Below are 23,590 nucleotides of genomic sequence, written 5' to 3'. Positions count from 1 at the left end.
GGACCTTTGTGAAGTCTGCAACTGTGTGATGCTATCATATCAACATGGACCAAAATCTCTGAGGACTGTTTACAGCACCTTGTTAAATGTATGCCACAAAGAATTAAGGCAAAAATAAGTCTGACCCAGTACTGATGTCTCCTGAGTGTAACATCAGAGTATCAGAGCAACATATTATTAAACACAACAATAAAAATTAGTAAATGTAATACACACAACCAGGATGCAACAGTTTATTCATACATCACACTCACATTAACATCAACAATGTAGCCATGTCAAATGTAAATTTCATATTGAGCCTTTATATCCTCTACTATGTATTAGAATACCTGACAGTTTGTTGTGACTGAGGTAGAAAGGACTAAACGTCCTGCACAAACAATGGAGATGGGTGTATCAGTATGAACAGTAGGAGCATCTGTGTGTCTGGCAGCCAAAGAGGTTGCACCCAGTTGATGTCATAGCTCTACGTGCTGATCTGCTAAGTGGAGGTCACAGCCAGCGATATAAGAAGTACATCTGTTCCACATACTGAATAAACTAAACGTTATGCTTGACCATTCAGAATGTGCAACAGATGTGAATAACTGCTAATAATAATTGTTTTTGGCAAATCTAGCGATATTATGTTTAATTGACTAAATCGTGCATCACAAAAAATGTGGCTAAACGAGTTCAAACAAAGCACCGAGCTCCCTTTAAATAAGAAATGCGCTGGAAGCATGGGCAGGAAGTTTAACAAAGACAAATGATCTGAAATGGCTGGTTTCTACTGACAATTTTAAGCACTGAGGAAGAACACACAAGAGCACATTTTTATATAACTCTACCTGTTTTTCATTAAACCAAGAGCAAAAAAAGAAAACGTTTAAATTCTTCTTTCCCAATGAAAATCCCACTCATCGGGTTGGAACTGCATTAATAAAACCTGCATGGGCTCTGCAGGGGCCAGCTGTAATTACACAGTCTCGTTGAGGACACTGTGCACGGCAGCGCTGGTGTCACAGGACAAAGAAGAGCCACTGCTGGACTTAAACAGCCTGAGCTTCCCATCCAGGGTCCCAGTTAGCAGCTGTGAGGAAAAGAGAAAAAGCATGACATCATATTACGCTTTTATTTTTGCACATGTTTTTTCTGAAACCGTGTCAGACATCACTCTTCTTTTTACCACCTCTCTATTTAGAATACAGAGTTTCATAACGGCACACCCAGATCCCTGAAGAAGAAGAGCACCACTGAGGTCAAGACCATTCTGTGTTCCCCACCAAAATTCTTGATTTTCCATACCTGCCATTTATCACCAAACACCCCCCCCAAAACATCATGTTGCCAGGCCTTAACTCTGTTATATAACTTTGTTTATTCAAACAAGGAGATTGAGGTTCCTGCCAGCAATACTCTCAGTGAGTCAAACATTTGGAGATTAATAAGGCACCCACACAACAACACAACAATAAACTAGCATTAATCCACACCCTGTAGGCAAACACACACACACACACACACGCACACTACATACTTGATGACATGTGCAGGCTGCACACAGACGAGCACAAATACAGACAATCAATGCTTGACTATAATTTTTAGTGAGACGTACACAGTGAATCATATTTCTCTATCAGCCAAGAGAGCAGATGAGGGTGAGGAAGCATTACCTCAGCACTCTGACAGTCCGTCAGAAGCAGTGGGAAACCCTCTATGTGGGCTTCGCGGTGAGACTTATAGCACATTTTTACATGTGCAATTGTTCAGAATATAAAAGTATATCATATTATGGAAAAATAACTCAAGATAGCTCACAAATAGCTGTTATAACCTCTATTTCATGTCACTTCAGCCCAAGTGTATTTTTACCACCCAGTCTTAAAGGACAAATGAGCATAGACTTTATATAAAGTAACGGCCTCCGGGGCCTGAAAAGTGAATGCTGAGGTGCCTTTAGCTCTTTCTAATGGTCTAACAGGGGGTGACGCCTCTGGCTTGAAAAAAAAAAGAAAGACATCTTGTTGTATAGAAGTCAGGGGTAAAACAAACCTTAGGCTCACTTTGACCTTTGACCCTCAGTAAACATCTACATGATGAGTTGATGGTCTTAATTGTTCAATTCTTTTTCATTTTTTTAGTTCAGTTCTTTCTGACCTTGGTGTTAATTTAGTAAATTATGGTGTCCTCTAGAGCCTTAAAGGGCAATAAGACAGGTAATGACTCATTTGTGATTGATAAGTAGCTACCATGTGAGCGTGTCCAGTAAGATCCACTTTTCAAAAACCACAATGATGACACTCAAAACACTCAGACTTCCCTAACCAATAGATGATGTCACAGTATGTCCATCTTCTATATGACACCTTTGTAGGTAAGTGGAGAAAAACAAAGAACCAATCAAACAAACCCAACATTTTACAAAATGGGAATACTCCATCAGGGAGTTTTACCTACGGTGATTATCTAGACGTGAGGTGGCTGTAAAGACAGCATCTTTTTTTTTAAAAGCATGCTAACATCAGGAATCTTGGCAAACAATGATTTGCCAAGTTGTGATAAAAAACACATTTGGTACAACAATGGTCCAACATTTTTTCCCTTGTACTAAAAAGGTTTTATGCGGGAGAAATAATCTTTTACCAGCAAGCAGATGCCTGTGCTGGGAAAGGGAGTCACAATAGCTGAGGTCTGAGGATGACTCAAACACACTAAACTGGGCTGGATGCATTCTTCCTTTGAAGGGTGAAAGTTGCAGTTTCTCTTCTATAGACACATTAAAGAATTCCTGGCGAGCGTGAATCCCAGAGACAAGTCAACTTCCTCATAAAGGCAACCCCGTGAGCACAAACATATTACATCTACATATGCATAGTATGTGATCGTGAGTCTTTGTACACCATGACTTCCACCTCAATGACCTTAATCAACAACAGCCAGGCTGTCTGGTTCTTGGTCCCAGGCAGCTGAAAAGCCTAAAACAGGGATGTCAAACATAAGTCCCGGGGGCCAGAATCAGCCCAGGAAAGACTCCAATCTGGCCCACTGGAAGGCTTTGGAAAATGTGAACTGTGTTTTCATAAGTTTTATAGCTTTTCCTAATAAAAAAGACCTCCACCATGGCCATTCACATTGCACAAAAGTAAAGCAAAAGAAAGAAGAATTCCTGTTTTTCATTTTTATTTTTTCACAACTGTAGACATTTCCAACTTTTCCAGTTGGTTCACAGTTAACAGTTAAAGCTAAAAAAGTCAATTAACAACTTTCTACTTTATTATTACAGGACTTAACTGTGGAATGAACTACTAGAACATTTACTGTAATTTTACACATTTACTTCTGACATATTTCTTTAATATGACAGATTTGTGGCACAATTAGGCAGGATTTTGTAATTATATAGAAAAACTGAGACTTATTGTTAAGATTGCACTTCATTTTCATTTTCTTAGGGATTAAATGTGTAGTTAAGTTTCTTTACACTGACAGAAATGGGAGTTACACTGGTCCAGCCCACTTAAGAGCTAAGTGGGCTGTATAGTGTCCACAATGTAAAATGAGTTTGACATCCTTGATCTAAAACTTATGAGAGTTAGACGACAGCTACAGTAGCAACCATGGTTTTGGATCAACTCCGATCCAAAACCACTGTTACTGTGATAATACACCAATGTAAGCATGTAGTGTTAAGAGATAAACACAGAAAAGTCCAAAAGAATCCAACACATTCCATCTCCGCAACCTTAAACTTTTATTTTGCCCCAAACAAACCCAAATAATAAGGGTAGCTGAAGGTTTTATGTGACCTTTGGTATCAGATGTTTTTGTTAAAAATACTGACTTACTATAGAAACACAGAAAGGAGTCATTGTGGGTCATGACAAGAGGTTTGGCTGTCCTTACAGCTTCATTTTCAAGACAGACACAGTTTTCATCAAGTTTGATTTCTGTGGAATTTCAGATAACCTTACGCACATAACCTGAGGCTCCATTTGTGAGTTTTGTTCATTTGTTTTCAGGTTTGGTTGAACAAAGTCCAAGTCCAAACTTTTTAGGAATTCTGAGTAAGATCAGAAAATCCTTTGCATGGTTTGTCACGCATGTTACATAATTTATTGTTAGCAACTGGCTCAACACCACGGAAAAGAGACCACAAATCAACAGTTCAAAGCCAGAATAAAAATGCCGATTGAGAACGCAATGTGGATTCGATTTTCAATGGTGAGTCAAATTTTGGCACTCTGGATGACAGAAAGTATATGTCTATAGAAACCGGTATGAGCAAAAGCTAAGGATTTGATAATATGGCGAACAATGTGTTTCCCCCTCCCAGAGGATGCCATTCATCAGCTGTGGAGCACAAATTTCACAAACGCCAACGTAGCAAGATGTTCTGTAGTGAACATGCTGAGAGTGAAGGAGGATCCAGATGACAGATGGGAAAAGGGGCAGACGGTCACCACGGTTATCTCAGTCATGACTTTACATAGACATGGGATCAATAAAAGAAATGTATCATCTGATGCTCGCGGTGATAAATAGTTGCTAACTTACGGATATATTCACACTCAGAACCTTTTAGACATTACAGAACAGACAATACCATCTGGGTGAATATAAGAAAGTAGTTATATAAAATGTAATGCTTTATATCCTCTGCTTACCCTTATATTTTTTAAATGTAAATCTTTATATCTGTGTATCTTTAAAACATTAAAATTGCATAAAATGAGGGAAAATAGAACAAATTGAGAAATCTGATTGTACTCTCACTGCTCTGTACTTAACATTTTGAGTACTGGGACAAAGGAAGTTCACCATTATTACCTAAGACCACAGCCAACTGAAGAAGTTCTGTCTAATGCATGTGAAAGGTTTCGATACTTAAAAATGTCTCTTGTGACTTTGAAACTTCCTGTTCATTGCAGTTCCAGCTGTGCTGAACACAGGCCAGGCTGTCTCAGCTCAGTCTGTGTCTCACTGTAATGTGACATTCTGGAGTAGACAGCAGTCCACCTCTGTACTTATTCTCTGGCTGCGACAGTAAGAAGGGGGTAATGTCTGAGGTCAAGGGGAAACATATCTCTCTCTCTTTCTCTCTATCTGTCTATCTGTAATCAGCCAGATAGACAGCAGCTCAATGGGCAAGTAGACACATTAAAGTTGACTTGAACATGTCTACTTGAAAGTGGCATGGTTGTTGGTGCCAGAAGCTTTGGTCTGAGTATTTGAGAAACTGCTGAATACCACACCCAGACCACACTGGGTAGCACTTGTGTCAGCTAACAATAGGAAGCTGAGGCGACACACAGGCTCACAAAAACTGGGGAACCGGAGACTGTAAAAATGTTGCTTCCTATGACAAGTCTCAATTTATGCTGCGAGGTTGGGTCAGAATTTGAAGTAAACAACATGAAAGGATAGCTCCATTCCACCTTGTATCAACAAATGAGTGGTGTTATAGTGTTGAACATCACTGAATTGCCACAGTTTTCCTGCTAACTGTGTTATCCCTTTTAAGCTCTCAGTGTACTCATCTTCTGATGGCTGCTTCCAACAGGATTATGCACCATATCACGAAGCTCCAAAAAAACTTCATCCAACAGAGTACCTTTGGGATGTGACAGAATGGGAGATTTGCATTTGGATATGCAGCTGGCAAATCTGCAGCAACTGTGCTATCATGTCAATCTCCTAGGAAAGTTTCCAGCATCTTGTTTAATCTGCCTGCAGTAGTTCTGACGGCAAAATAATGTTCAACCCACTGCTAGAAAAGTGTGCCTAATAAAGTGGCTGTGAGTGTACAATGTACATGAATTAAAGTGTTGCGCTGACATCATTGGTAGTCGTGACACACCAAAATTACTGATATATTGGCTTGTGTGGTGCTGTTAGGTAAAATAGGTAGCAACAACCAATGATTTTTACTGTTAAATAACCTGAAAACCATTGTAAACTAATAAAATAATAATGTAACAGCGTCAGAAAGTGCATCCTATTTCACTGGAGTCCTCAAATGTGCTACTTTTTCCAACCAGCAGTTGCAACCACGAAGATATAAAATTGAATTGCTTTTCATTACAGCTGTAATTGTGCTGATCGCACTGTGCTGCATCCCAGGGAAAAACTCCAGGGATCCTTTTATATCCTAGTCCATCCCTGCTGTGTGAGTAACAGCTGCCAAATGGCCACGAATTAAAAATGATACAGTAAAAAATGTCTAGTGGGACAACAGCTGGGTTTTTTTTGCCCGGCTGCAAAGAGTAAAGATGATAAAAGCTGACATAGAAGGACAAGAAAAGCACTTAGCATGAAAAGTCACAGATATGACTCACTCTTTGTTCATCTTAGTTTGGATGATAGTAGGTGTTAAAGTTTTGCAGACAACTGATTGTGTCAGCAAGTGGTCACGGTCCTGCGCTACCTCCAACACACGAAGTGCAAACGAGAACCAAGTACCTCAGAGTTCAAAAACGTTCACTTAGTCCAAAGACTCTAAAAGAAGACAGTAGGTTATAACAAAAAACAAAACAAAAACAGATGTATGACTCAGAAACTGACCAGACGTGTAGCGAGGTGGTCCAGTAACTTACAGTAAGATACAGTGGTGTGAAAAAGTATTTGAGCCATTAGTGATTTTTTTAGTTTTTTTGCACATTTGTTACACTTAAATGTTTCAGATCATCAAACAAAGTGTAAAATTAGATACATTTTAAATTATGGTTTTATTTACTAAAGAGAAAAGCTATCCAAATCTACCTGGCTATATGTAGAAAGGTAATCGACCCCTAAATCTAATAACTGAATTGCACTGAATAAAAACAATTTGGCAAAGAAGAGTGGGCCAAAATTCCTCCACAGTGATGTGAAAGACTCATTGCCAGCTATTGCAAATGCTTGATTACAGTTTTTGCTGCCAAAGTGGTTAACCAGTTATTATGTTTAGGGGGCAGGGCTGGACTGGTAATCTAGCATACTACGCATTTGCCTGGTGGGCCAACGTACTTGCGGGCTGATGGGTCAATATTTTTTTTTCTTTGTTGATAATTATACAGGCTACAGGCAGGCTTGTGGGGCTGCTGCACCCCGGCCATACAAGCACTAACAGAAGCCCATTTGTTCATTAGTGACACTGGATTGCCCAATCAAATCTGGCTCCTATGTTCCCTGTGCACTCATGCACCTTGTAGAGTTTATTGTTGAAGACGCTGATAAACATGGACAAACAAAAGTGAAATGGTGCAATATATGTCAAATTAACAGACATATAAGCAGCAATAGCACCAGCAACAACTGGCAACAACCCCTGGCAGTCACAAGAGGCACTAAACAGAGAAGTAATATAAATATTAAGCAGATGGGGTTTTTTTTTTTTCCATCTTTTTACCCCTATAAATAGATGAAAATCAAGAGACCAGTGTACCCTGCCTGGGATAGGGTTACCGGGGCCCCACCCTGGAACCAGGCCTGGCGAGGGAGTCAGAGAGAGAGCATCTGATGGGCGAGACGTAGCAGCCTTAGGGTCCAGCTGGGTGCAGCCCGAAGGAGCAAATTGGGCCCGCCCTCCTGTGGGCCCAGCACTCGCAGGAGGCGCCATATGGGTTCGGCTGCAATGTGTGCCGAGCAGCAGTCAGGGCTAGTAAGGCTGGCTATTGCGATATAGAACATCACCTCTCTAGTGGGGAAAGACACTGAGATAGTGTGTGTGGTTGAGATATAGTTGGTTTCATCTCAACGCAAGCTTTGGGCTCTGAACTAGTCTGGAGTTGCCTTCAGTGAGAGATGGCGGGCACGGGTGGGCATTCTTGTATCCCCTCAGTCTACTTAGTATGTGGGAGTTTTTCCCAGTGGATGAGAGGGTTGCTTCTCTCTGCCTTCGGATCAGAGAACGTTTCTGCTTATACGCCGAATAATAGTTCCCAACCTACTTGGCGTCACTGAGTGGGTTCTTGAGGGTTCCAGTGACACTGTCATCCTTCCGGGAGACTTCAGTGCTCGTGTGGGCAACGACAGTGATACCTGAAGGGGTGTAATTGGGAGGAACGGCCTTTCTGATCTGAACCCAAGTGGTGTTTTGCTATTGGACCTCTGTGCAAATCATAGTTTGTCCAAAATGAACACCATGTTTGAACATAAATATGTCCTTAAGTGCATGTGGCATCAGGCCAGTGATCGATTATGTAATGGTATGATACATAGCCGTATGTTCTGGACACTTGGGTGAAGGGAGGAGCTGAGCTGTCAACTGATGACCACCTATCAAGGCAGGGGAGGATGCTGGAAAGACCTGGCACACCTAAATGTATACTAACAGTGGGCTGGGAACGTCTGGGAAAGGCCATGGTCTGGGAGAACTTAAGCTCCCATCTCTGGCAGAACTTCGACAGCATTCCGAGGGAGGCTGGGGGCATTCAGTCCAAATGGGTCATGTTCTGCGCCTCCATTGCCGAGGCAGCTGCAAGGAGTTTTGGCCGCAAGGTGTCATGGTGGTAATCCCTGAACCTGATGGTGGACACTGCAGGTGAAGGGAATAATCAAGCTGAAGACGGAATCCTATCGGGCTTGGTTAGCCTGTGGGACTTCGGAGGCATCTGATGGGTACTGGCAGGCTGGCCGAATGGCTTGGGCAGCAGCCGAAGCAAAAACTCGTGTGTGGTGAGGCCATGGAACAAGACTTTCGAACTGCCTCGAAGCGATTCTGGCAAACCGTCAGGCGACTAAAGAGGGGAAAGTAGTGCTCCACTCACATGGTGTACAGTGTAAGTGTGGTGCTGCTGACTTCAGCTGAAGATATAGTCAGGCAGTCATGGAATCCTTTGAGGACCGCCCTAATCCCACTGGCATGCCTAATGTAGAGGAGTCCTGGGACTAGGGGAACTTTAATTTTCGTAATTAAAATGAAAACTTTATGTCTACAGAAACAGAATTATCTACAACTGATACTAACAACTTTTATAGGAAAAAAATTCCAATGAGGAGCACAGAATTAGATGCAGGCTTTCAATATTGATCTATATTCAGTGCTAAATCAAATTACTGATAAGGCATCAGTAGGCAAAAAAGCAACACAAACAAAAACACTTTAAGCATCAGTTGGCTTCAGTTTGTTTGCTAAATTACTCACTGAGGTTTAAATAAATAAGATCTTTAACTTAAAGATCAGTGTCAGAAAGAAGAGTGACATGTCTGAAAAGGTTCTCAGTCATCCAGGTCATCGTAGTCTAAAGAGCTTGGAAAGAAAAGCGTCTGGACTTCCTTAAGTTTCTTGAAGACGTTTCACCTCTCCTCCGAGAAGCTCCTTCAGTTCTAAGAGCAACTGCTTTTAGAACTGAGAAGATGAACCATTTTCTTTCCAAGCTCTTTAGACAAAGAAGAGGGACATTTCACAAAGAGAGTAACAACTGGTTCAACAGATGCTTAGAAGAGCTCACCAATAATGAACCGCCTTTTGTAGTGAACTCCTGATAGTCGAGCTATCAGCAGGTCAGGATGACACAGTACAGAAATATGAGTAATCCAAACAGTGCGCAGCGCCATGAAATCTGTGCCCCTCGTCTGACCCAGTGACCTGTTTCTTCACTTCTGGCTAAAGCATTTTTCTTTACATATGGATCCAAAATTCAAAAATCAGTGGAAAAGGTACCTGTGGATACAGCAGCATGGCTGCATTGTTTAAAGGCACTATAGAGATTACTAAATTGTAATCTCAAAAAAGAAAAAAAGAACTTCCTATTTTGTATTATATGCAAGGGATGACAAGAACACCCCGTTGCACATGAAAATCCTTCCGCTCTAATTTTCACAGTAGTACATTAAGGTCCAACACAGGGAAGCAAACAAATTTATAGCTGCATACAATGCGAACTCCCACACGATTTTATAAGACAGCATTGTGAAGTGACAATAAAGCTAAAACCCCTAATTACAGACTAAAGTACAGGAATAAACCTAAGAGAATAAACCCTGAGGTGGATCTGTCTGCTTGGTTCTCTTTTAAGTATTCAGGTGGAAAACATGAGTGATAAATGAGTGGAAAATATGCATTGCATTATCTGTCTGTGTCTCCCATCAGAAGTTTCTCACAGCTGTAAATATGGAGAACATCTGGCCCTCAAATGTAGATCAACAGCAAGGTGAACACAGGTTAGGGACATTTTTTCCCAGCACTTTGTCTTATGAGAAAGCATGGGCACAGCATATTTCCAATATATCACATGGTTAACTTTAGAACTAACCGGCCATTTCTCAGGACTTCTTGAACTTAAAATGACTTTTGACTTATTGCTTTTGGCTCACAAAAATTAAACCACAGATAGGTAAGCATGCAATTCCACACAGGCAAACAAACCTAGATAAACTGAGTAAAGTATAAGTTAGCACCAGGTGAACAGGCACTTCTGAAGGGTTAAAATAAACTATCTGCTTCAAAAGTAAGCAAACAAGAGTTGTTAATGATCACATCTGGCAAAATTATGGACAAAGGGAGTTACTGAACTTTTGAAAAACTGAGGAAAAATTAAAGCACCATTAAGTAAAGTCATACCAGTGCTATGGATGGAATCATAACATTTACTGAGCTTTTATGTCATCAGACCCATCTCCAATGACAACTGAGCAAAACTGCCTCCCTAAACGGATTTTGTCAAACCACCCTGAAATCATTTTGGGAACAGCTTTCAAAACTACGATCTGTGGTGGATGCATGCAACTGTGCCCAGCTGTGTACTAACCGCAATCAGATAATTGGTTGACAAAATGCAGAGGACAATTTACCAGTAAGCTAAACTTGTGACGTCCACTAAAATTCAACAAAACAGGCAAAAATGGCTTGACTAATCCACAAGACTCAGATAAATTACCTAACTAAACATTTAGATGCCAGTACGTCTTAACATCAACATAATTCTTATATCAACTTTCAGCCTAGTTTGACCTAGTTTGTGGCAAGGCTGTACTGGTTTTTTACAGCAAAACCCTCATTTTTTATAATGTATTCTGTATGCAAAGGCCTGTTACACGAATCGGAGAATTGAAATACTACTAGAGTATGTGTTCATCATTAATGCATTATATACATTTACATTCCGATAAGATATATATCACTATTTCAATCTACAACCTGACACCTGTGGTGGAAAGTAAGATAAAGATCCAGTCTATTGATTCAGCATGTCTTGTTTTTGAATTTCTGCTTTGTCCCATCAAGTAAAACAAAATGTACAGAAGTACTAATGTTGAGCAAGCACGCCCTGACTGATGAAGTGTGTCTTCAAACTCTGCAGATCACTGTACTTCAGCCAGATAATGGCTATGAACCAAGCTTTCCACTTTCAAGCTGGGAAATCTGAATGTATCATTGTGCTCCAAAGTTTCGCTGAATTGAGTTACAAAAGTGGACATGCAGATTTAAAACATGTGCCTTGAGTTGACAACACAGTCAACAAATCTTAAGAGATGTTCAGCAAAGGTTGTGATATTATAACACAGAATCTATATTTTAGATTTTATTTTTTATAAGTATTCTCGGTTTGGATATTTTCAAAGGAATGCGTTGCTTTATTAAAAAGGTACTAGATATGTTGTTAGTCACTAAAAGCATGCTGGTATAAAGCAGCACTGTAATGGTAATTCAAAGTAAACACATATCTTTTCTGTTTTTCTTTGGTGCAACTCCCCACATTCCATGAATTGTTCTCTTCTAGATTGATGGCAGGCCAGGCAAAGAAAACAAACAGCTTTAAATCCTTTATGTGGATAACTTTTAATAATTCATAGATCACAGAACAACCCCTGCAGCAGATTGGCAACCTGTGTAGGCTGTACTCTGCATCTCGATCTGTGATAACTTTGATAAGCTCTGGCCCAACCATTAGCAAAAGAAGATGGATGGATGGCAGCACAAACTAAATCTTTCAGTAATTTTGTAATTGAAAGCAGCTTTGAGTCACAGGTAAGTGAAGATATCACAGGTCACATGATTTTTCATTACTGAGGCATTTTGACTGGTTATAAAACTGTGAGTGATGTAACTTAGCATTAAACGATTCATTCTCTATGCTATCAAGTACAGAGCTCACAGTGTCTATGATCTGAATATTCCTGCATGCATATGCACCTATGCCCTGGCTCCAAGGATTGGATTCTGTAGGGTTTTATCCTAGTCAAACAAGTGCAGGATCAGGAAGTTCTAGTTTCAGAGTTTTTCTGACTTATGATCACTTCAATGGGAGAAGGTTGCCCCAATAATAAAACTGGATGAAGTGCCATTATAGTAATTCCAGTCTCCAGTGTGATACTAGAATCCAGAATGAACACTTAGCTGTATCAGACATGAAAATGTGGCTACCGGAAGCAAAGATAAAAAAAACAAATGACAAAAGATCCTGTAGCAATCTGTCTTGATGTGTTATATTGTGTACAGCAATCAAGCAGCTTGGAAACCAGCTTGTTTGCTTTTGCTTATTTAGGTCTGATGGCTGCAGTGTTTTGGTTCCCTGCTGTGTGTAGTCTTTCGTTGGCTCATTTTCATTCATCTTCAGTCCTGAAAGTCCCTGAACCTAACCACCAGAGGAATGTTTTTTCTTTGTTTGTTAAGCAACTTAACACAGGCCTATGAATCATTTAAGCAAAGAAATACCAAACTCCCAAACTCAAGGGATGAACCAGTGTTGTATCTACACATCACAGATAATTTAACCGGAACCAGTTTTAAACTTTGCTACCAGTCACAAAACATGTCACAAAACACATATTTTCTTCCCATGTCTTTAGTTTAAAGACTAACAGACTAACTCCTATTGTGTAACAGTGAGTGACACAACAAGAATGGACAAGTGGAGAACAAATCAGGTGGCAGGCCTAAAAAAACAGTAGATGAACAATATCTTAAAGTTATGTCCTCAAGACATTGGAACAATTCAACTAGATTTGACAAGTCAAAACCTTACATATGACCCGAGAGATGTATCTGGCCCTTCAGTTGTCTACTGTTTGCCAAAAACTCAGATGGTCTCAATGTGGATGAGTTACGCCAACTTACAAAAGAACTGGACTGAAAATCAGTGGCAAAAGGTCTTGTGGAACGATAAATCCAATATTTTTATGGGGGCTTTTTAGCCTTTATTGTGATAGGAAAGTGCAGAAAAGACAGGAAAGCTGGGTGAAAGACTAGGGGAAGCATGCATAAAATGGCCTTGGGGCAGATTTGAAACCAGACCTCTGCATTAGCCTTATAATATACAGGTGGCTTGCTGAACTTACTGAGCTAAACTGGCACCCCGATGAATTGTTATGCTATGTATGAAGGAGGTAAAGAGAGTGGTACAACCATCTGTAAGACACAGAAGGCTCTGCCATGGCTTGGGGCTGGATTTCAGCCAGTAGCATTAGGGATATTGTCAAAACTGACGGAATTATGGATGTAGAAAATTACCATCAATGGAACACTTTCAGTCATGGATAGGCCTCCCCAGAGCTTGGACCTCGACATTATTGAAGCAATTTGCGTCCATCTTTACAGAGAAAGGAATCAAAGGCAGCCAAAATCCAAAGAAGAAGAGCTTTGGATGCTTTTAAGAAGCCTGGAGCACTATTCCTGAAGACTACATAAAGAGGAGTTCAAGATGTGTTGAAGAATAATGATTGTCATACCAAAAATTGACTTTCAATCACTGGAATTATAGAATCTGTACTTTTGCCTTGCATGAATTCACGTTTCATAAAAATGCTGCACCTATTTCTTATTTTCATAGCATAATGTAAAGAAATGAGCAGTACCTCAAGATTTTTGTATAGTATTGTAGATATCACACTATAAACTGCATGGTTACATAGGCTACCTTGCTCACTAACCTAGCTAGGGTTAGCTCCCTACAAAAAAAAGGTGAATATTGCTAAAATGTTAAACTCAGTTCAATCCACAAACTGATGGGTGACATCAAGTCAAGCATTTGTCACAAATTAAAGTATTGTGTTGACTATACTACCCAGTGAGTACAGACAAAGACACCTTAATAAGTCGTGGCATGTGATGTTACCCAGAGGAGATCATTCAGTTTTCCTTGGAATATGAAGCAAAGATATTTTATCGAGGACGTCATTGCATATTTATCTATACACAAAGACAAACAGTAATCAGAGTCTTACCTGTGGTGTAGCAGGGTTGAAAGCCACATTAAGCACAGTGTCTGAGTGTTTTTGTAATCTGTGGAGATAGTTGCTGCTACGGATGTCATACACATAGGCCTGCAATTAAGGACACAATGAATGTATACAGAAGCTTAGTGTGTACTATTGTACATACAACACACAATTATGTTCTGACCGAGCATGATGATAATGCAGATCAACTTAAGTATCATTTCAGGTTCAAGGGTAAGTTTTTATCCTTTTTTGTACTTCCACACACAAAGGACATTTAATATACAGTACAGTATGTAGTAAAATGTCCAGCCAAGATTGATTGCTAGGGGTAAATGTCCAAAGTCCAAATTTCTTGTAAACAGGAGTATTAAAGTGATTAAAGTTTTGGAGTTTGTCCAGAAATCAGACATGTAGCAGACACTAAAAATCATGCCAAAGTCAATCATCCTCTGTGCTGGACTAATCTCAAAATAACTGAAGTTCAACAGAGTAAATAAGCACTGATTTTAGCAATTTTTCGGTAATTAACAAAATGGGTAATTTATTTGTTTGCATTCTTTTTATGTCCTATGCTTCTTCTTATATTTACTGAGTAGATTCCTGATTCCTGAGTGCTCAGATAACCTGTGATATAAATAATGGTAAACAGTGATGAGGAAGGTCACTTTAAACACCTGAGTGTTGGATGCTGATTTTCAGCTTTAAAAACTGTTTAAGTGCAAATTACTCATACTGAAGTTTGTTGCACAAGCAGATCTCAAAATAGTGAGCATTTCAAAATCAAGCTGCCATTACCAATTATAACAAAGCCTTGCAGATACTGTGTGTTTCTAGTGTATTTTGCTTTGAGGTAGTTAGGAATTGTTAATCACCCCTGTGGGAGTTGTGGATTTTATACTTACTCTTGGGTTGATTTAAAAAAGAAAACCCCAAAAATCGTTAGCGTATTGAGTGTCTCGATCTGTTTCATTTGAGACATTAGAACAGAAAGTTTGTTATTGTATGCTTTTTCTAAATATAATCAGTAAGTTTTTAGAAAAATGTATTAACCTCAGTGCCATAAGGACAGATAAAAACAGATGTGGGGATGTCTGCTACAAGATGAAGACTCATCAAATTCCTGCAGCTGTTTTGTATCATGTTTCCCCGAAAACCCCCCCCCCAAAAAAACGCTTCAATTGAATCCTGTCAAAAGAGTGACTCCTGTCTAAGGCTTATGAAGTGTGTGATGCCTGAAAGGGATTTAGGTATATGGAAGAAAAAAGTTCTCTTAGGAATGTTTTAATATCACATGGATCACATGATGTATCAGTTTATGTCAACAGTAACTGAAGCGGAGCAGAGACCAGGGTCAGGAGGGTTTGCAATATATCACTGAGCATATATTCTGTCACAGAATATATGCTTATCACAGTTTCATGATAAGAAATAATACATATTTCAGCTGTATATAGAAAAGCTTAATATCAGCCATGCTAAAATGATATTCCACTTCGGTTACTTTTGGGCTAAGTTTTTTGGAAAATGTGTAATATGATCTAGGGAGTCTTTTTTAGACTATTCAGGTTCCTTTTTTTTTTTCCATGATTGCTTTTTGATATATTAAGACAAGTACAAATGTGTCTGGCTCATATAAGTCTCAAGGCAGCTACAAATAAATACGATGTAGCTCACTACCGTATACTCTCCCAGTTTCCAAGAAACGTTGGAAATGACCGATCTCAACAGAGATGCAAAAGTCTGCGCTGTGCTGAGTCCCCATAATTAATAAGAATCAGCAGCATGCATATATTATTCCACTGCTTTCAACAAGCACGTATATGAGAAGAACAGAGAGATGGATAAGGAAAAGGGAGGCTGTCTTCTGAAAACGTCTTGAAAGTAAGGCAAGCTCTGGAAAAGCAATTAAACAGTTGTGCTTCAACATGAATGTTGACTTCTTTGGAAAAAGGCTTGAATCCAAATAAAAATCTCTGAGTCAAGCACAAACAGTCCTTTCCTTAAATGGAGGTAAAACTGATAAAGATATTAATCATTTTTGCTGCTATTTTTACCTTCCTAAGGTCAGTTATGTTGTCGTTTTAACTTGGGTGACAACATTTATTAGCCAAACAGAAGGTAGAGAACTCTAAAACCGGGGTGCCACATGCGAGGCAGCTCTGACATCCATGCGAGCAAGTCTGAGACTGAAAGTGAATCTATAGGAAGGAGGATCAGGGGAGCAGGCGGTGAGGAGATACGGCATCTTGGGAGATATGAGAAGGTTAGGGTTTGGGAATGAATTTTTAAAGTTAATCTTGTAGGTCTCAGTGAGTTTGCAATGAGTAGAGGTGTTATATAATCAGTGGATTTAGAATCAGTCTTGTTGAAGCCATCACATTATACCAAACCAAGGCCATAGCTTTTTTTCTTTGTCCCGAACTGAAGTTTAACCACTTGGTTCTAAAGTGCAAAAGTCACGTGTTTGGTATGCTTTCCTTCTTAACACTAGTTTGAGTGATCTAACCTGTAGTGTCCTGTAATGGTACAGTTTAAATTTCCATTTCTACCAACTCCTCCAAAAACCATTCTGAATACCTGTGCCATGGGCATTTCACCATGCACGATCATGTAACATAAACGTTTTACAACCAGGACATGTATATCTATTTTATGTCTAATTTATGTCTAAAATACTTGGCCATCTCTCAGGTGCTTTGTCGGGTCTTTGCTGGAGTATTCCTGTTTCTTAAGGACACGAGATGCACTTGATCAGTGTGTCCGATGACATGAGAAAGCTAACTCTGCTCTAAGTGCTTTTTACGTTAGTTCTGCATAACCTTTGCAGACTTTATCGATCAATAAATCAATCAAACCAAACGTCTGACACTTTGACCTCACCCTCAACCAGGCTGCCCCTCCCTGAGCCTGGTTCTGCCAGACATTTCTTCCTGTTAAAAGGGAGCTTTTCCTTCCCGCTGTTGCCAAATGCATGCTTGTAGTGGGTTGTTTGACTTGTGGGGGTTTTCAGTTATTGTACAATCTTTACCTTACATTATAAAGCACCTTGAGGCAACTGTTGTTGGTTCTATATAAATAAAACTGAATTGAACTTTTATAGGAAAAACAAGATGAAGAACAGTCTAGATATTGCAAAAGGTCAAAACCTTTCTGTTTTACTTTATAATGTTTTAATCCCTACGGTGAACATAATTATTATCTGTTTGCAATGTATACAGGTGGCTTTGATGGACCCAACAGTGAGACTGCTTACACAGTTATCCTCAGAGCCTGTAGCAATGAAGCGTCCACATGGCGAGATGGCTGAAGAGCAGGGCTGGCAGCGATTTACATGGTTCTCATAACGTCGTACACACCTGGTGAGAAGAAGCACACAGTGTTAAGAAATCACTGATGTTAATAAATTCAAACAACTTTATGTGACGAACAGACTTGATGCTTGACCAGTGATCCTTTATATTAGTTTGTATGTTATAAGGCAATCTAAAAGGTTTTACTGGGTCTAGTAAACTTAAAATAAATGTTTGGGAACTGGGATATCTTTGGTATGCATGCTATTTCACAGTGCACCCATTACTATGGTGAAGCGTTGAGCTGAAGGTGCAAAATATATGGAACAGAAGGAGAACGGCACTCCATGGACTGCTTTACAAACAACCGAACCAGCTGAGCACAGGGAGTTGAGCATGACTCAAGGAAAACACAGGAAAGAGACTTCGTTAATGAAAAATGTTTCCCTCATGCAACTTCTGTGCTGTTTCATTTGGTTTGCAAAGGCATGTAATGTCTTTACAATGCCACTAACAGGTAACTAAGCTAGTGCCTCTATATGGGCTGGCATACTGGCAGGCCAGTGCTTTGACAGCATCTGATGAGAGCATGTCTTTGACATTCACATGCTAATGTCATTAAGTTGGGCTAAAAGTAGGGCATATTCATTGACCATAAGGAAATCTGATATACCCAGTACCAGAACTTCATGGAGCTTATAATGTTGAGTTGCTGCTAAGACTCTGCCAGAAAACTGTTGATTCAGTTTAATGGCATGCTTTCTTTTATTGTTTTTCTCTCATATTCAATGGGATTACTTAATTATCTATTTTTTTCAGGATGACGACATTGTCAGCTGACTATGACATTTGCTCATGTAGCCCTCAATAAAAAGGCCATATGACAGAACAGAAGCAACAAGATGGGACAGCCCATAGGTTTTGCTCTTCAGATTTTGGAAAGATTTCAAACAGTTATTTCATAAATAATGAACTTTTTTGTCACAAAAAAACTTATTTTCTTTTATAATACACAAACTTTCTGTCTGTGTTTGCTTCATTTTTCATCAACTCCTCCTACAAGATCAGGAGTTTAGCAGCCAGACTTGACACGCAGGTACATTTTAGGCCCATGAAGGTTCTTATCTATATCAGCAATGGGGTAAAATGACCCTAGAGTTACAGGTGAGTCTTCACCGTATAAAAGTGTTTTATCAATTTAAATTTACGACGATAAAGTCTTATTTATATCCACCAAAGCTAAATTTAAACTCATACACTATAACTATATAGTGTTGCCTAGCAACAACCTAGCAACAAAACCAATTTTTTGGACTTTAATCTCAGAATTCTGACTTTTTTAAAAGAATTCTGACTTTAATCCCAGAATTGTTTTTTCTCAGAATTCTGACTTTAATCTCAGAATTCTGACTTTTTCCTCTGAATTATTTTTTCTCAGAATTCTGACTTTTTTCTCAGAATTCTGACTTTAATCTCAGAATTCTGACTTTTTCCTCAGAATTCTGGAAAAGAAGAAAAAAAAGACTTGCCCACTTTTTTTTCCAGGTGGCCCTAATCCTCTTTTGTAGAAAATACCTCATAGAAACATCATCTGAATTTCACAGCCAACAGCACAAACAGGCCAAACAATACTGTAGCACATACAAGTTATTTAGATGAACAGCGAGATAAATGGGAATTACCTGTTCTGTTTTCTAGGGCACCATTACTACATCTTAACATTTCTGCACTGCAACAGTGCTTACACAAACTGTCACTATTGCACTTTAAAAAACACTTTAGCAGTTCACAGTAAGCACTCATCTGGTTTTCTAGGCCAGAGTGTGGAGCTAATGTTTTGACTGAAGAAGGAGAGATGAGTTACACACATACACACTCTATGTTGTGTTTTACTGATGACTACACCAGAGGGTCTGATACTCTTGAGTGACAGCCGATACAGTTATTGAATCCACTTGGGTATTCGGTGTCAGTCATCAAGGTGATCAGCAGGGTAATCCTAGCTCATTATATGCTGCCAATACATTTCAGAATATTTAACTGCCCCAGAGCATATCAGATCAGAGCTGGCTTTTTCTTAATATTACTTCATGCAAATACATTGTTTATGTATTTCTTCACATGGATTTGGACTGATCAAATTATGGAAAGAGAAGCAGATCACCATCTGTTCTCTATTTTTAGAACCAGCATGTCAGTGATTTTGAACGATGCTTAATGCTGGTGTGTACACCCTTCAGCTGGAACATTGCATACATATCAAAATACAAGTGGTGACTGAAAGGTTATGGCTTTAAAAGTACTTTAACCAATATATTCGATCTATACAGTATATTAAACTAATTTTTTGACAAAGTGGTCATGGTCATCAGCACGCTATGACCATGACCACTTTGTGCTGATGGACAACAGCGGTCCTGACAATCCTGCAGCTTTCAAACGAAACATGACCACTTATTTAATCAGCACCTTCTAAGAAAATGCCTGGTCTGATTGAGTTCCTGAGTAATCTTATTCTCTGCTTGTCAGCACAAATTCAGTGCATCATTGTATAAAATTTTTCGATGAAAAGACATTTCCATTTTAACTATTATGCATTTTCTTTGAAATAATTTAATGCCATTACAATTATCATGGGATAGAGACAACACTTGCGTCACATATCTGAAACGTCCTGGTACATATAAGGGTCAGTTCATCAAACTTACACACACACACACACGCACACAGTCGTGTTTTCATATCCTTGTGCGGACATCTAATTGACAAAATGCTTTCCCTAGCCACTTACCCTAACCATCAAAAGTGAATGCAAAGCCCTAACCCTTACCCTGTCCCTAACCCATAACCTAATTGTAACCCTGACACTAAAACCACATTTTGAGTCTCAAAAATGCCTTCAAACTTATGTGGAGATTTCGTCCCTATAAGGGACTTGTTGGTCCCCACAAGTTTAGTAAACTTTGAATTTTGGGTCCCCACAAAGATATTTGATAAACAGTTTTAACACTGATTTGATTACTTTGATTAGCAGTAAAGAAGACTGAAATATTTATTTAGTGGCCTGGTGCCATGTTTTGTGGTTAGTAGTGGTTAATTGTTTTCATCCATGCGTATGTTTCACCTCCAAAGAACTCTGCGTACTGAGGGATGTTTGATAAAACCTCTTAAAATGAGGGGTTGACCTAGAAACGAGCCACAAATATTTATCAGATAGCATTAAGATTTGATGGAGGAACGGAAGAGGAGTTACACATGGAAGCAGCTTCAGACATGAAAGAATGAAATGCTCAATAATGCCGTTCAACTCAGCCAAAAAAAAAGAAAGGAAAAAAAAAAAATCCAAAACAGAGATCCAAAAGGGCCTTTTTGAATCGCCTTCCTTAAAAGATTATCTTCTACTATGGCCTAAATAGAAATATTCTTCTTTTTCTTTACTTTGTCAATTGAACAACTGCTAATGTGTCTATCACTGGGGAATGTTTGTGTAAGAAAATGTTGAAGTTAGTCGAATATAAGGTAATCTTTAAAGTCTCAACAAAAGAAGTGTAATAAAAATGATTTCTTCCCTAACGTTCTTGGACTTACAAGAATCTGGAGGATTTGGTGAAATAACACTAGACTCAGAAGCCAACCTTTATCCAGGCTTGTCAACAGGTGATAAAGGTTGAACGGGAATGTTACAAATTTTGGCAAAATAATTTCATAATGAGAAAGAAGTTTTCAGAATTTCCAAGCATATTGGTCACTATTACTTCTTTCAATGTATAGTATTAGGAGAAAATCTTGAGCTAGCCCTCATTTCCTTATATTTTGCTAACAAGGAGACATTCTAATCCTTTCTTAAAGTAGTCTTGTGCAAGAGTTATCCAGGCTTCAGTCCAATGCTTGTACCTGACTGTCTTCAGAGGAATGTTTTTTTTGTTTGTTTGTTTGTTAAACCACTTAACTCTGACCTATGAATCATTTAAGCATAAAAAAGCCACTAAATCAAGGGATGACCAGGAGTGTCCTCATCTTCATCTTTTGGCACTTTGTTACTAGCAGCCAGTTGCAAAGACACACATTTTCTTTCCATTTCTTTATTTGGCTTTATCAAAATGCTAAAGATAAAAGAGTTTTGCAGATATAAAATAGTATTTTTGCACTAACAAGGTGATTCCAACAGAGCTATTAGCTGAAAACTTGGCATGTCTCTACATGTTGTGCAGTATGCCCTTAAAAAATCAGTGGAAACTAGCCAAGTGCAGCACAAAAGATGAAGAGGCATCCAAAAAAATTCTTTCATACTGATGACTCAAAATTTGACATTTTTAGTTCAAATTGTTGTCAATATGTACAGAGTAGGTACAACAACAAGACCATTAGCTACTGATACAACAGATTGTGATCCACCCGTGAAATACCATCTAGAACAGGGGTCCCCAATCTCAGTCCACGAGGGCCGGTGTCCCTGCAGGTTTTAGATCTCACCCTGGGTCAACACACCTGAATCACATGATTAGTTCATTACCAGGCCTCTGGAGAACTTCAAGACATGTTGAGAAGGTAATTTATCCATTTAAATCAGCTGTGTTGGATCAAGGACACATCTAAAACCTGCAGGGACACCGGCCCTCGTGGACTGAGATTGGGGACCCCTGATCTAGAAAGTCGGCTAGAGTGCTTACCAATTTAAAAAATTAAAATGTTAAAAAAAAAAAAAAAAAAACTTCAACAGAAGTCGACAAACTGATGTGTGACATCAGGGTGACTTGATCTTTTATATACTTTGCTCAAAACATTTGCAAAAAGAAATCTTGTGTAGTAAATGCATTAGCTACTGATACAATAGTGCTTATAGGTTTTGAACATGATTTCCCTTTAAGAAGCAAGAGACTACAGTAGACTACAGTAGATTATAAAGCACCATTTTTCTTGCCTTATGATCACATTAAGAGTGCATTCAGTACAAATCGCACAGAATATGTTATAATAATACAAACCTAAGTGTTCGAAGGTCCCAAATCTTCATACCATCAGTGACAGCACTGGTCAGGAAGAGGTTGTATGAATCTGGAGCCTGTGAGCTAAACGCTGATCCCTTTAATGATACACAATGAACAAACAGCTTAGTCAGCACAAGCTTTAACTGAAAATGGATATAAATCTTCTTTTTTTTCCTAAATTTTTTATTATTATACTATTACTATAATGTATACTACTTCAAAACAGAAGGTGATATTTTAAAAAAATCATGCTGGGCTGTAAAAACAAAAAACGGAAGCAAAAGTGAGGTTAGGTTGGAGTGTCTTTGTGTCATCACTGTTTTTTAGTTAAATAGAAAAGCAAAGAACTTCTACTACAAATCTATCCATCCATTCCACACAGCACTTTCAGACCAACTTATTGAATGCTATAGGTAAATGTGTAAGAGAGAAAAGCTTAGGGAGAGGCGGAGAGAAAAAGAGTTAGAGAGAGAAAGAAGCGGTGGGGGGGATTGTTTAGATTTCCACTGAAAGTGTGAGAACGGCAGCCTGAGAGGGCATTTCCAGTTCTTTTTTTTCCGAGAAGTCCTGTGCTGTGATGAGTTCCAGGTGAATTTTGTCAAAAAGGCGATGGAAATTTCAAGTAAGAAAAGCTGCTTCTCAAAATGCAGTTCCTGATGTTTGGTGAGCCTCAGGAGGAAAAACCAATAGTGAAGGGAAAAAAATGTGTGTAGACTCCAAGCAGGAGCAATGCTACTAATCCTACGGCACCCAAAGGCCCCTTAGGCCCCCAGGCGGAGAATCCCATAGTGACATCAATAGCCAAGCTAAAAACAACACACCACAGGCTTTCCACAATGCAATGCACACAATAGCTGGCGTGACAAAGAACAGGCACCTCTGGGCTGAAGGAATAAAGTCAGCTGTGTGCAAGAGTGAATTGCAGTTGAATGCTTTAATGCACTTCATCCATACCACAAGGTGCAGTGTATCCAGCTAATCCAGGCTGGCCCGAGTGTAAAGCAAGTTGAGGTAAATGTGACCAAAGTCAGTATCTAAGGGTCAGTGGGTACAAGCCTCCTTCACACCAAAACATATACTTTTCTGTATCTAGCAAGTTACATGAGCATCTGTACAATAGGTAATTATTTATATATATTTTTTTTATAATAAAAGTTAATGAGTTTGTTGCTGTTACAAAGC

The 23,590-nt window shown here is 39.1% G+C and overlaps 1 protein-coding gene across 1 annotated transcript in view; it reads right to left on the bottom strand.

Moving 5' to 3' along the window:
• Positions 1 to 219: 219 nt before the first annotated feature.
• The window catches only part of wdr27 (WD repeat domain 27), a 43,744-nt gene continuing 20,373 nt past the window's right edge, over positions 220 to 23,590 (bottom strand). Inside the window, exons 21-24 of the mRNA XM_031732124.2 lie at positions 22,406 to 22,503; positions 17,384 to 17,486; positions 14,134 to 14,232; positions 220 to 1,075 (exon numbers count right to left, since the gene is read on the bottom strand). Of these exons, the coding sequence (XP_031587984.1) occupies positions 962 to 1,075; positions 14,134 to 14,232; positions 17,384 to 17,486; positions 22,406 to 22,503 (414 nt within the window). The 3' untranslated portion in view covers positions 220 to 961. The remainder of the gene's footprint in view (positions 1,076 to 14,133; positions 14,233 to 17,383; positions 17,487 to 22,405; positions 22,504 to 23,590) is intronic.

This window comes from Oreochromis aureus, linkage group 13 (assembly GCF_013358895.1).
Source record: "Oreochromis aureus strain Israel breed Guangdong linkage group 13, ZZ_aureus, whole genome shotgun sequence".
NCBI classification, from domain to species: Eukaryota; Metazoa; Chordata; class Actinopteri; order Cichliformes; family Cichlidae; genus Oreochromis; species Oreochromis aureus.
The sequence above is the reverse complement of the archived record's forward strand: the minus strand, read 5'-3'. Positions and strand labels throughout refer to the sequence as shown.